Here is a 14605-nt window from a genome sequence, read left to right on the forward strand (position 1 = left end):
TACTATAGTGACGTAACCTAACCTAACGGCTCCGCAGATTGGTCCAAATGGACCAATCCGCAGAGCCGTTACGTTACGTCCGCGGAGCCGTTACGTTTGGACCAGAGCCATAGAGAGATAAGACTTACGACACTCTTTGATGTCGCCGCCAGCTGGTCACGTGGTTTATGTATGCCGGGATAGTTCCAAACGCACTTCCGTGGCAATGCTTCTTTATGGCAAAAACAGCACAAACATGGTCAAAATAGTCATAGATTAAACCAACGCTGTTATTTTTTAAAGATTGCTTTCATATTTACATGATGTGGTTACACTTTGTATGGATTGGCACTATTTACAAGTTTCGTTATTTAACGATATTTTTTGAGGGGAAAGTGTGGTAGCACAAGCAGGCTATGTTGCTGTCACTGCCAGGGCAGTCACGTCTGTAGTATAGTTGCGCTGCGCTGTCATGTTCTTCTATGGGACAGACAGACAGCAGCGATTGCGTTATTGAATGGTAAATATATATATATATTAAAAAAAAAAAAACACACCCAAGTACTTTTTCAGCTGTAATTGCATTATTGCATACTTTTTATTGACAGTTTTGCATTTGGAGAGGCAGGGTGACAACGGAAAGCTTGGTAGCCTATTACTTAGATACGTTTTACATTTTTGGAGGGAAACGCTTGTATTCATGTTAGCATGAGTAGCATGATCATGTTAAGACTATGAATATCATTTTACCACAACAGTGGATGAACAATTGATATATGTGTTTGAACAAGAACAATAGGAAGAACAAAGTAAAAGGGACGAACAAATGTGTGAACAAGGATTAAGAACAGTGTATGGAAAAAGTGAAAAAACAAAGTAAAATGAATGAGAAGGAGAACAAAGAGGGTTAGGGTTCAACAGAAAAATATTAATTCAGCCAAAAAACACAATTTTGATTAATCTAAAGTGTAAAACAATCTTCAACACAGACCAAATTAGTGCCCTTGGACAACAAAACATATGGTGGGGCAAAGAAACGATACATTAAATTGAGACAGAGTGGGAGACTGCAAATGATTACTATGATACATATTCAAACTATTTACAAAACTATTTACAGAAGCTCCTGTTGAACAGAGCAACAAAAACAGGTTTGTCAACAATAACAATTAAAATGACGAGGCCACTTTGCCAGGGGGAGGTGATCCAGCGACGAGACAAAAAAAAGAAAGAAGAGAAACTGAAAAAAGCAATTCATATTAGGTTCTGTTGTGGCACTACAGGATATAAAACCTTCCAAGCCATGACCTCAGGACCACTCAGAGGAGAATGCAGCACAAAGATTTTTATGAAACTTCTATGAGATGGGGGAGAGTGGAGTAGGCAGCCATTGACAACATTGGTCCTATTTTGTATTATCTGTATAATCCTTTAATATATTTTCATATTTTGTAAACCATTTCAATTTGCACTTAATGCCCTGTTAAAAAAAGTAACATTGGGAATGTTAACATAACATATTTGTATTTGAACTGCAATAAAATGATGACGGATTAAGTGTTTAATTTACATGATTTAATTAATTACGATAAAAATGTAACCCTTTAGATACCAGTTTTGATCGTATACCAGTAACTGCTTTTTTGAAAAAATACACTATAATTCAATATTCTACAAACTATTTTGACTTTATTATTAGTATCATCAGTTGATCCATCTGAATAATAAATGAGGGACTATTAACCTACAAGATTTGTACCATAGACTTCCATTATAACCACATTTGTGTATCTCCTCCCCCCCTTTCAATTAAAGTGAAAAAAAGATTTTGCACTAATTGTCCTCTGCATTTGACCCTAAATGTTAGTGGTGCCATGGCAGCCCGGGGACCGACTCTAATTCTGAGGTGCCTTGGTCAAGAGCAATGAAAGGAGTATCTGAACATCCATAACATGCATGTTGTTTTAAGAGTATAATAATTATCTTTATGCTGTTGGTCTCCCACCCTCGGCGGGTTATCAGCACAAATTATGTCCCCATAAAATCCACCATCCCCCCTGATTTTTTTTTACAACTTGAGTACTGGATATACAATATACAAATACACAATATTGGACACAGTTTCCTTCACTAATGAAAGTCAAACACATGTTTGTTTCCACTGTTTTATTGTGTGCCTGTCGCGATAAGCAATTCATTGACTTATCGGCTCCGGAGTATTTTTGTTGGGTAATCTATGGTAGGGCTAACCCATACAGTGGTGGGGCTCAAGTCAGTATTTGCAATGTAATTACATACACGCTATATCGCCCCCTTGACAGTGAAACGCCACACGTGAGGTTTAGATTATTTCCCTGTCTCAATCCAAATTGAACTGTATGAAACAAAAAGGCACATTTGTCTTGTAGTAAATAAAAAGGGCGACCTGGAGCCAGGGGTGGACTGGGACAACAATTCAGCCCTGGCATTTTCTGTCCAGACCAGCCCACTACATTATCAGCGGACACTACATAAAAGTCAACGAATCTCGCGGCATCTTCTCTCATGCATACTACAAAGGAGAGTCATATTCCTTGATAGCAGTTAACAAATAAAGCACTTAACTATGAACTCAAGGACTAAAATTGACAGCTATAGCAATCAATCAATCAATCTTTATTCATTATAGTGTCAAATCACAACAGAAGTTATGTCATGACTAGGGGTGGGACGAGACTAACGGGAAGAACCCTTATGCTACCCTTTCAGTTTTTAGTCTGTGACTGTGAAAATCTTTTGGTGTAAGCCCAGTATTACAGTAGTTAAAACCAGACTCGGATAATAATAACAAAAAAATATCCTGACAAATAATCTAAATAGAAACATATTACAGACAGTAGCAGCATTAGAGCTGAAACTCACTCACTCAACGGTGACTCAGTCATTATGAAACCATAAATAGAGAATTGGAGAAAAAAAAAAATATATATAGCTGTGTACAGGTAGGGTTACAGGTCTGAATAGATATGCATACTCATATACGTGTATGTGCACAAGTATGTATTGCTCTACTTCCTCGTCCGCAGCCAGCCAGCTCCACTCCTCACCAAATTCGTGACCTGCAAGAAACAGCAAACAGAACTTGTACTCGGTATCTGTGTACTGACAAGTATATGTAGCCATGTAGCCTTTTTGTGACGTAGTGACACTTAGGGAACAAATGTATCTGTCATGAAGGATGACTTAAGTCTCAAAAGAGCCCTAAGGCCTACCTGCATAACTGTTAATTGAACTTAAAAGATATGCAGATGTTTGAAATTAAAACCATCAATATGAAAATCTTCAGCCAGGAAATAATCCTAATCAAACCTTTTGTTTCAATCTGAGACTAAACAAGTTGCATAATAAACTCACAAAGTCAAGACGAAGCTCTCAGATATGATGGATGCCTCAAGCATCATAGAATAACTTCTAGCAGGTCAGGAAAACCTGTTTGACAGGAGATAATGGTAGCAGAGAATATAAAGAGACATTTATGAATTACCAATTGTCATTTTATCACACATATAGTATGTTTCTTCACATAAACCTTTAAACATACACATATTGCATTCCTCTCACCACATGAAATAAGCCCAGGAACCCAAAAGTGGCCCAGTGAATGATGGAGGAGACAAAGCAGGTCCTCAAAAGGGGACAGAGGGAAAACAACTCCTTAGGCTCTCATATTCAGGTGGTCAACCTAAAAGAGACATGGAAACATTATTAAGTCTCTCATCATCACAAATTAAGTATGAATTCATATAAAACACCTGACATACTCAACAAATCATAGACTTCTCAGTAGCCAAAAAGTGGTGAAATGGAGGCAGTAAGGGAGCAAATCCTTGAAAATGGACGGAGGGGGAACAACTCCTCAAGCTCTCACATGTCAAGTGGTCAACCTGAGAGGGAATTGGATACATTATTAAATCTGAAAAATAAATAAAATGTTTTCCTCTGTCCTGCACCTAGAGTTGAACACTTTTGGGATGTGCGTTTCTTTCAAAACTTTTTTTAAATTATGAAGTATGAATTTATACAACATTAAAGACATCTGTGTTAGACATCTGTGATCCCGTGCTCCGATATCTTCGATAAGCGTGACAGAACCTTGGGATTGACTGCGAGACGCTTCTTATTGCCTTGTTTCTGTACTTTTGAGCCCTTGTCCGGATTGATCCTGAAAATGCATCTGTTGGTAGAGGAGTGGTACATAAAAGGTTTGACATCGTTGTCAAATGGTGTACATTTACACAGTTGTGTTCATTCTCACATTGATAGGCCTTGGCTGTATACCGTGATGCTGCTGTAACCTAATGTGTGCTGCTCTCAATTAATGTTTGAAAGCATGGGCTTTTGTTCCTCTAGAAGATCCTAGTGCAGAACAGTGTCTTGGAATTTCTGCTTTGCTTGCAATAGGCAATCAGAACCTGTGCGACTTATAGTCCGGAAAATATGGTAAACGATATTTGACCGCTCCACTACAAGGACTTTATGATTAAAAGTTCATTATACTGGTAAATGGAAAAAATAATTAAAGATTACAAAATATACAAAATATACAATTACCTTTGAATGAACTCCATTGTTGCTCCAAGCTCTACAGGGTAGTCGATGTTGAGGACATAGTAGATCATGAACATGTCATTAACTGCCTCTGTGAATGTGAAGATTCTGTCGTTAACCACCACCTGGTCCACTGCTACCATGAAGGCAGAGGCAGTCATTGGGCTTTCTCCTGTGAAGGTAACACACAGACAGACAAAGTGAGACAAGAGCGAAAAAAGAGACCAAACTGAGCTGGCCAGTATACTTCACATTTTCTCAACAATGACTGTATTGGCCCGAGTCCAATGAAAACGATTTTTGAAGATCAAATAAAATAAATTGTTCAAGTAAATTAATTTGAGTTAATTATCTAAAATAAAAAAGAGTAGATAGCCAATGACAATTTATCAGAAAATGACACAATTTATAAAACTGTTCCTTTAACCTATTCTTTCTGGAATTCAAAAATAGAATTTCTCAGAAAAATAAATAAATGTATATGTTTAACTTGCACATGACATGGTTACTATACTTTCACTTACCACACAGCAATATGCATGGGGTTGTGGGAAGATGCTGCAAGTCCACATCTGTTGCAACACAGGTATCGTCGACATTTATGAGCATCTTGTGCTGATCTTCTTTGAAGTGGGCTAAAAGCAGCAACAAAGCCCCACAGGAGTCTTCACCTGGATTTCCTTGGATTTGAGGTAGGAGTTTTGCTGCACGACTTTCTCTCGCCGGGCGCTGAGACTTCAAATATCCCAGGACTCTTTTGTATTTGCTCTTCATGTCCTCTTGGAATTCATGATTTATGTGGACACCTGTTAGTTCCTTGAAATGAGTCTTCAATCCTGTTGTGGTGAAAAGATAGGGCCATTCTTCTTTCAAGGTCTGTGTGTCTTTTTCATTTTGAACATCTCTTTTCTGGGAGGCAAACGTGTTCATCATCAATGCCTCTATTTTCTTCTCGCCTTTCTCATTTCCCTCAAACATCTTGTGTAGTTCCCCTTTCATGTTCTTCTGTGCTTCACAATTTGCAGACAGTTGAGGTTCAGGGTTAACAACACATCCATACGCATCCTTCCTCCGTCTCTTCTTTCCCTTGTCAGCACTGCTGGAATGAGTCATTGTTGGTAGCTCCAACCTTTTGTAGTTGTCCACTCTGCATTGTAGTTGTTTCGTTATGGAATCGTAGCCACAACCTACTACTTGATTCTCAATCTCATCCTTGAAGGACTTGGGATAGTCCACTACCATCTTGCGGGCAACTTCACTCAAGTGCTTCTTTTGAGGATTTTTGCAGAAAGACACAATTTCTGCAGATATCAACCTAATGATCTCTCTTCTATCCCTCGCAGTTGGCCATTCTTTCTTCTCCAGTATCTTCTTTATATGCGAAGGCATGAGGTTCCACGGTATGTTGAAGCTGTAGTGCCAGTTATAGTCCAGTGCTGCTGTTCCCTTCCCACCGCTAATGGAGCATTCACTGGTGGAGGCCATTTCAGTTCCACCATGCAGATCTGTAATACAATGAGCCATAATTAGCACAGATATATGAAATTGGTTGTTTTGCCTCTGAGCTAATATATTTTGTATTTCAAATGAAATTAACTATGAGGTCAAAGACCAGAATACGTTGAACAATTTTAGAATAGTGCCATTCAGTATGACAAGTCCATCAATTTCCCGGCAGTGTAAGTATTGGGACAAAATGACCTCTTGAGGTAGCCTGATATTAGACAGAATTGTCAACTCGTTACACTCTGTTGAGAACCTAAATCTGACATTGCTTCCACTCTAACCGATTTCCATGGGAGAGGAAGATTATAACCAGGGGTGCACATAACTTTTTTGCCCTGGTTCTCAAAGGAGCACCTGGAGATGTTGCTTGAGGGATCGCAGATCGCGGACAGATTAAAAAAATGAAACCTAAATGGCTCGCGAATTATACTTTGGCGGCCTTTAATATACCTGGGCGACCTGCCCATGCGCAAATGCGCCTTTTTTCAAATGATCCTTTGCTCCTTTTTTGGCGGACCTGTGCACCAGTTATATGCAGCCCTGATTATAACGTCATTGCTGATGCATAGCCATGACAACATAATGAAACAGTAATGTAATTATCATAATAGGCCACTGTACGAACGGGAGTAGACTACTTTGTGACCTACTACCAACTATCAGTCGTCCTCCTCAAGTAATCTTGAGTTACCATAAGCTCTCGCTACGACGCCTCTGAAGTTGCATTGTCCGAACGCACAGCTCCACAACAGCGTTAGTCCCACCCTTGGCAGTCATTGGCTAATAGTTAGAACCTGCAGCGCTCATTTGTCCAATATATTTTAATCGGAGAACCAGCTGTTTCACATGGCAACACCAGACCAAGAATCACCAAACCTTTAGTGGGAGGATTCACAAGCCTGGACCCAGGCTACTCTTGTGTTTCAAATGATAACTGTTCAACATTGCTATAATTACTAAGATTTGATTTATATTTTCTTCGATAACGTCTAGAAGTCAATTACATAAGAGTATTCTGATGGAGACTACTGCGAGGTGGGGACAGAGCAATCAGAGATGTCTGCAGCCTCAAATACAAAACAATATCTACAGATTGATGCCCATAGCTTTATATTTTCCTAACCCATAGTCTTATGTAAAAGGTTTTGGCAAAGCCCAATGTTTGGCTGCATACAGTAAAACATATGTGGTACAGGTTCAAATCCCTAAATCAATTAAACAACGTCCTCCTCAATCAGGAATTCCTCCAAAGCCACGCCCCCGTACATGCATAAGAACAGTGCGTGTGCTGGAACGTTGACTGGGCAGTTTGACAAGACAAGTTAGGCCGTTCCAATCATTTGACCTGTTAGTGCGTTTGTATTTGATTCACTTTTCGCTCCTGCCTCTTCCACAGATTACACAGGTTGTGCATTTCTCTGTCAAACGTGTTATCTTATTGATCTACAATCGATTACTATCGGGATATAATGAGAAATTGAAAGTTCTGCCAAAAATAAATGACTGTAGTACTTCTTTAACAGCAAGAGTAGTTTTGGGACGGGGCGGATTGCTCTGTCTGCCAGTCCCTCCCTCTCCACAGCACTTGGCATGTCCATTTACTAATTAAACAAAACCTTCAACATCCCCTAAACGTTAAAAGTATACATGGTAAATGTACCCAAGGAGCTTGCAGGTGAGCCTAGGCAGGAGTCGTCCAACCGTCCATCATATCTCTCAGTACCGCTGCTCTGAGTGTCTGTAGAGGGTCCCCCAGCACTACTATGTAGTACAGGCATCCTCAAACTACGGACCCTGGTCCGGATCCGGACCGAACCACCACTGTCTCCGGACTCTGAGCAAATTATACTTTTCATATGTATTATCTCTCTGTATTGTATGTGAGACATCGCCACAACGCATTCGCAACGAGTCAAAATTATCCGCTATGTCCACTGCAAACAGCGCTCTGCATGTCTGACTGTTCCACTGTGTTCCACCTGTGTGTGTCAACGCTTTGGTCCAATCACATTCAGCATCCAGTCAGCGTTTTTTTCCCCCAAACAATCTGCGAATCAGAGGCACAGTAGGGCGGGTCTTCGCGGAATGCGGGTGGGAAAAATGTGTGTGTCTCTTTCAACCTGTCTAAGTCAGAGCGAGAATTAAAATAAATAAATTCAGAGCGAGAATTAACAGCTCATCTAGTTCCATCTGTACTGTAGCTAGTAGCCTAGTTTCACCTACCGGGTGGCAACTGACACCCCAGCTGCCACCCCAGTTGGCAGCTTTGTTTTTGAAAGAAAAGTTGTGGCTCATCGGACATTTATGAGAGAAAGTCTCTAATGTCCGAGTGCAAGTGAATGCAGCACAAGATGCACGTCATGTAACCCCTCCCCCGGTCCTGGCGCGAGCGTGGACATACGATTGGCGGCGATTTCATTTTGAACTGGACGGCGCAAAACGAGAAGCATTCGGACCCAAGCACTGAAGGAATGAGGTATTTGCGGTCTACAATGACAGAGAAGAGACTGTCAGTGTGGCTGTACTCAGCATTGAATCAAAACGCACTAAAGCTGTTGATCTTAATACGTTTGTGAGGCGTTTTGCTGAACAAAATGGTAATCGCCCATTCAGCTGTAATAGACATGTCAACTTGATGCTCTGCTCACGGATGAGCATACACAACTATTAAGATGATGACCTTACGTGTGTAAATATATTTTTTTCTTTGAGGGGGTCTGCCCCCAAAAAACTGTTTTAAGTCCTGAGAAAGTCAAATAAGACGGTGTGTAAAACTACACTGCCCAGCCAAAAAAAAGTAACCACTTTGATTGAACTAGGCTAGTAGGTAAGGACATTCCACTGGATAATAACTGAAGTATAAAATAATGCATGACTGAAGTGATGGAGACCATGTTGAAGGCAAACAAAAAGAGGAAATAACAGGTAAAATCAAGCAAATCCCCCTCTCAGATTCCACAGCAACCAGAAGAACATAAATACTGGCTGGTGATTTGATTCATCAGCTTTGTGATGGAATAAAAAATGCACAGTGCATTTCCTTAGCTGTGGGTGAGTCCACTGACACCACTGACAATGCTCAGTTGCTGGTGTTTTTGAGTTTTTATGATGAGGCAAAGGGGGAGTTTGTTGAAGATGTGTTGGGCCTGACGAACCTCAGTGGACACACAAGGGGGAATACATTTATAAAGCAATAATGGGAATGCTGAATGAAAGAGGGTGCAGCTGCCTTTATTCATAACTGTGCAGCTCTTACACTGCGACTCTGAGGGGTCAAGCACAGACACAATAACAATGAAAACTGCTGCATACAGATTATTTTTGTTTTTGCAACCTCGTGTTAAGAATCTTGTTGTAATTGTTTAAAAGTTTGAATGACCGTGATAAACGGACCTTTGTCTTATTGAAACATTTATTTTGGACCTTTAAGATTTGTATTTGAGTACCCCTGATGTAGTACCTGATGGTCAACATAACTTTTAACTGTTTTCAAAGACAGGCCACAGGATCGACATGTAAAAGGACCGGGCATTTTGCAGAACAATAGTTTTCAATCCGACATCTCTAAAGTATTCCCTGTATGTTTCTAGGTAACAAAGAATGTTGCCAGCTTGTCAATTGTGTCTGTCATCTTAGTATGAGCTTGTGACACTGATACATCTATTTTTAATGGAAAATGTCAATCCCTTGTTCTATCTACCAATTCTAGGAATCTCTGTGTGTTTGTGTGGATAGAAGAACAAGAAGGCTATTGGTCTAGCAAACACATGTACTGTATGTTGACTAACTTGTCCTGAATCGGCAGGTAAGCTCAACGTTGCAACCACTGAAGCTGAGCCACACCTGTTGAGAGAAAAAAAAGTCTAAGTGAGACAACAACACATGTGTAGCAGGCATGTGCATGATGCAACTTTCATGTTTGTTAGTTGATGCAATAATGTAACTTAAAGTTAAAGGAGGGGTAGGTCAGTTTGAGGAACCGGCTCGAGTGTACACAAATTCCAAAGTACACAACCGAAAAGAATCCTCCCCTTCCTTCAGACTTCCTACAGAGCACCTCCTCCAACACACATGAACGCGCACATGACCTCAGTGAAGATTTGAAAACATCATGGCTCAATCAGATGTAAAAAAAACAACACCCAAGATCATGATAATGAATGTAAAACAAATATATAACAAAGTTATTGTCAGTGCTTATATGTTTGAAGCTAGCATGTTTGTTTTGTGAAAATGTATTAAAAATGTTACGTCTGGCTAGCTGGCGAGCGCAGGCTGCGGTAACGTTACATATCAGCTCGGTGTGCTCCATAAGTAGTCGCCATAGTTGAAAAGCAACTCCGATATTGACTCTGGTTTGACTTCTCCTAGTTTCCACTTTATTTTTCTTCATAATTTGCTCCATTAGTTTTTCTTTTGCGACCGGTAGACGATGTTGAAGCAAACTCTGCCATGGTGGCCAAGTGTCCCCGGCTGTTGCTGGCGATTGAGCAACAACTGCCCGGAGACGGGAAACACGCCCATTGATGGCACGCGCAATGACTGCACGAGTGTGCGTGCACGAGATGGAAGGCTGACAGACAGGTATGCCAACCAGTTATTTTAGGCGGCCAGGCTAAAATAATTGGTCGTACAGTATTACGGCTTCCACAGATGACATTTTTTTATGGATTTTTTTTCAAAGCACTTAGAATATTCATTGCTATCAGGATATTAAGAGCATTCCATGGAATATAACAAACAGTGTATCTCGAGCTGGTTTCTCAAACTTACCTACCCCTTTCCTTTAAAGCCCTATATCTAATATTCTGATCTGGCGCTGCTAGCACTAGTACGTCTCTCTGAAACTTGACCTTAGCTATCAGTTAGCTGTCAGCTATTCAATACCCATATACAAGCACATTTCATAATTAAATAGCCTGAACATGTGTTCGCTATGCAATGTATTTTCACATTTGTTTTTCCATAGATAAATGGTCCAAATGTCTATCCATTTTAACTGTGATATGTTTAGTATACAGCTTCAGCGAGCTAATTAACACAATAGGGAAGTTACTATTTGCAGTCGAATTTTTCAAGGGTATCATTGTTATTTCCGAATGTCTTAACTCTTAATTACCATATATATACGATATTTCCCGAGTAGCGATGTAGCTAGCTAGCACTTATCTTTACACAATGTTTCATACCGGTAAAAATATACATTTTAAGACAAGATGATAGTCGCAGTCGAATTGTTATTAGTAGTAATGACTATTCGAAAACCATGACCTAATGCTTAATATCAATTTCTCACCACAATGATGATATGGTATAATATAAAATGTGTTTAACCCTCCGATATCATTCGATTGCACTACCCTAATTAGTCATTTGGGACAAAAATATTCGTTGTCAAAAACTTTGATAAAAACATATTAAAAAATGTTGAGCACTCATTGTTACTTACTCAGATTGTTCACAGGTCTCGGAGATGTAAGTCTGGGGCTGGGCTAGAATATAAAGACATGTTGTGAATACATCTATTACAAATCATTCCAATGTCATACTTCACATTTCTTTAATAACTAATATTAGTTAATCATGTAGTATGCTCTAGTCTAGAGCGCTTTGCAGGAACACGTTGGCTTGCTAACAAAAACAACTAACAGGCAAACTACGATAGAAAGTGCATGGAAAGTAGTAACATTAGCTTCAGACGCTACATATGTGCTAATTCCTTTGACCACGCAAAACTGCGAGTCGTTATCGTTAAATTGTCATGTTGTGCAGCTGTGCCTAATATATATAGCCGTCAACAGTATGACTGAATAGTTATCAACTCTTCCCTAACTCACAGGCGAACTCATTAGCATTTCAATAGAAACCGTACTAGCATTGACGCTAAATATACATGCTAATGACCTGCTAGGTAAACACACACCCAATAGCATGATGCTAGCGGTTTGTTCATCCACCACGTGGCTAAGTTAGCTTGACTAATAGCTGAGAACTGTATCACCGTAGCTAACTCATTGGGTGATTGTTTTTCATACTTACCAAGTAGTGTTAATTTCGTCAGCTATTTTTTAATTGAGTTTTAGTCTTAGTCCTGTGTTAAATTTCCTTTTTAGTTTTAGTCATATTTAGTCACCTTCATCCTGTTTTTATTTAGTCAAGTTTTAGTCGACTAAAAGTCTGAGCATTTTAGTCTTATTTTAGTCGACTAAAACAGTAACTATTTTAGTCAAGATTTAGTCGACTAAAAGTCTCAGCATTTTAGTCTTATTTTAGTCAAAGAAAACTAATTATTTTAGTCCACTTTTTGTCAATGAAAACTGTTGAGTCTTTTTTAGTCATCAGATTATATAGAACATTTCAGTCAAACTAGTCTAGCCAAAACCAATAATTTGTCATTTTAGCATATATAAATAAATAGGTTTATATCTTGTCCTTATTTGATGAAAAACACAGGTTGAATGATTAAGAAGCTTTGCAGAGAGTATCTGCTCAGGTTTGTGGTGTTTTTGTGTTATGGCCACATTGCTTCCCTTCTGATGAAACGATGCATTCGCTTTTTTTCTCCGCCTCATTGTAGCGAAAATGGGCCAAAATATCACATAGTTTATTTCTCCCAAGCAGTGGTGGCTTTAGACTTTTTCGTTGTCAGTCATTTTGACGGACAGGATCGTACAATTTCTGTCATAATCCATTATTATCCGTCGAGTGCACAATTTATCCCTCACTCGCGCTGACGGGGGGGTATTTGGTTAACGCGAGTGCGACCACTGCTCCCAAGCCCTGTTGTTGCCATTTTATTTTCTGTTAAATAAGGTTAGTTAGACCATGAGTTAGACCCGAGTCTTCCTGACAGTTCACAGTGTGCCGCTGGCCCGGTGTAATTCAAATGTACCGCCACGCGCAGCACAGACACACAGCTGCTGCCCTGCCTCAGCACCGGAAATGGAACTGCTGGGAGAAAAACTGACTATCAGAGATGTAACGTTATCTTTGATAATATTTCGTCTCCTCATTTTTCGTCAACGAAAGTAAAGAGATTTTGGCATAGTTTTTATTTAGTAAACTACATTTTCGTCTCGTCACTTTTCGTCAACGATATTGCATAATGATTTCGTTACAGTTATTGTTTACTGCCGTCGGTGACGTCTCGTCATCGTCTCGTTTTAGTCATGGAAAAAAAGGTCGTTGACGAACATATTTCGTCATTGTTTTAGTCAACGAAATTAACACTATTACCAAGCGGATGATAATGCATGCAACATCTTAGTTGTGGAATCAAGGCTAAGTCATGATGGAGGTTAAGCTCACCACAAATGCGACGTCTCCTCAAGTCCTCATCTGCGCCGGAAAAGACTGCGTGTAATACAACATCGCACACAAGGCGATATCTACCGGAAGGTCATGGTCAAGTCGCTCCCCTTCCGGTGGAGCTCACGGGACCTTATTTCTGAAAAAATTATGTATTGAAGTCAATGGAGAGAGAAAAGTTATCTTTCGATCCCGTTTGAATTGTGCCACGAATTACACATATGATGTTTGACAATTTAAAAAATATATTTTGAAACCGCTCAATGAACTACATCTCCCGTCTCGCACAAACACCAAGACGGCCGTCACGTTGGTACATTTCACTTCTTTATCTCAGAATGAGGCGAAAAGTATTAAGTCTTGAAGGGCAGACTGGGGAAGAGCACTGGTGCAGAGCTGAGGGAAGAGCACTGGGATCCAGACATGCCAAGTCAGCATATAGATTGCCGTGTGTTAAAAAGCGCCTATGAATGGCTTCAATTGCTGTGTCCATGATCCGGTTATGCACATTCACCTCATAGGATTGTTCTGCATCATCCAGGGTCTCATCCTGAGCCATCTCTCCAGGCAATACTTTCTTCATCCTCCTCCTCTTTTGTGGCAGTGTGGCCTCTACTTCAATGTCCGTGTCATCTCTCTCTTGGATTTCTGTGTTTGTCCAGTTGACAAATGTGTCCGCTGCTTTTTTTACAGATTAAAAATCTCTTCCCAAGCTTTTCAGCGTATCCTGTGTCGAGGCCACCATTCTGTGAGCAGAGAGGATGTCCAATCCTGCCGTCTGAAGGTATTTAGACAATGGAGAGGTATGTTCAAATATGCGGAGGAAGATTTGAGCCGTCAAGATCGTCTCATACTTGAGCAATGACTCTGCATATCCTCTGGCCATGACACGGATACATGGTTTCACTGTTGCCTGTTTCTGTATAGCTGATAATGTCAGCAGCACATCAACGTACAGAGCATCTTCGGGTTTTCCAAAGGAGCCAAACACCTTCTTCAGGGCCTCATGCTTGGCCCACCAGCGTGTCTCTTCTTCAGGGCCTCATGCTTGGCCCACCAGCGTGTCTCGCCAATAGGAGCAAGGCGTCTACGTCTCTTGTTTCGGGCCTGACTCTTCCCACACATTCATCCTTTTATATGACTCTTTGATGAATACCGCAATGCCATTGAGGAGCGCAAACAGGGACCCACTCTCAATAACAATCTGGGTTGTGTTTGCAAGCAC

At 40.2% G+C, this 14605-nt stretch overlaps 1 protein-coding gene and 1 long non-coding RNA gene across 2 annotated transcripts; both read right to left on the minus strand.

The window, feature by feature from the left end:
* Window positions 1-2616: 2616 nt before the first annotated feature.
* Window positions 2617-7816, minus strand: LOC117536851. Its single transcript, XM_034201934.1, has 7 exons — window positions 7733-7816; window positions 5091-6071; window positions 4570-4738; window positions 4111-4192; window positions 3580-3700; window positions 3373-3447; window positions 2617-3077 (listed from the first exon to the last, which is right to left on the minus strand). The coding sequence occupies exons 2-5, from the start codon at window positions 6049-6051 to the stop codon at window positions 3674-3676; spliced, it is 1239 nt and encodes a 412-aa protein (XP_034057825.1). The 5' UTR covers window positions 6052-6071; window positions 7733-7816; the 3' UTR covers window positions 2617-3077; window positions 3373-3447; window positions 3580-3673.
* A 1758-nt stretch (window positions 7817-9574) lies between these two features.
* Window positions 9575-13519, minus strand: LOC117536852. Its single transcript, XR_004567628.1, has 3 exons — window positions 13381-13519; window positions 11522-11564; window positions 9575-9915 (listed from the first exon to the last, which is right to left on the minus strand). It is a non-coding gene; the product is annotated as an uncharacterized LOC117536852 (long non-coding RNA).
* Window positions 13520-14605: the final 1086 nt, after the last annotated feature.

Source organism: Gymnodraco acuticeps, unplaced genomic scaffold (assembly GCF_902827175.1).
Source record: "Gymnodraco acuticeps unplaced genomic scaffold, fGymAcu1.1, whole genome shotgun sequence".
NCBI classification, from domain to species: Eukaryota; Metazoa; Chordata; class Actinopteri; order Perciformes; family Bathydraconidae; genus Gymnodraco; species Gymnodraco acuticeps.

Excerpts from the sequence above, each read along its gene's own strand:
- LOC117536851 (XM_034201934.1), bottom strand. The coding sequence starts at position 6,051 with ATGGCCTCCACCAGTGAATGCTCCATTAGCGGTGGGAAGGGAACAGCA. Across the intron at positions 4,739-5,090 it reads CCCATGCATATTGCTGTGTG|GAGAAAGCCCAATGACTGCC; the intron begins GTAAGTGAAAGT and ends TTACCTTCACAG. Across the intron at positions 4,193-4,569 it reads ACAATGGAGTTCATTCAAAG|ATGCATTTTCAGGATCAATC; the intron begins GTAATTGTATAT and ends CTCTACCAACAG.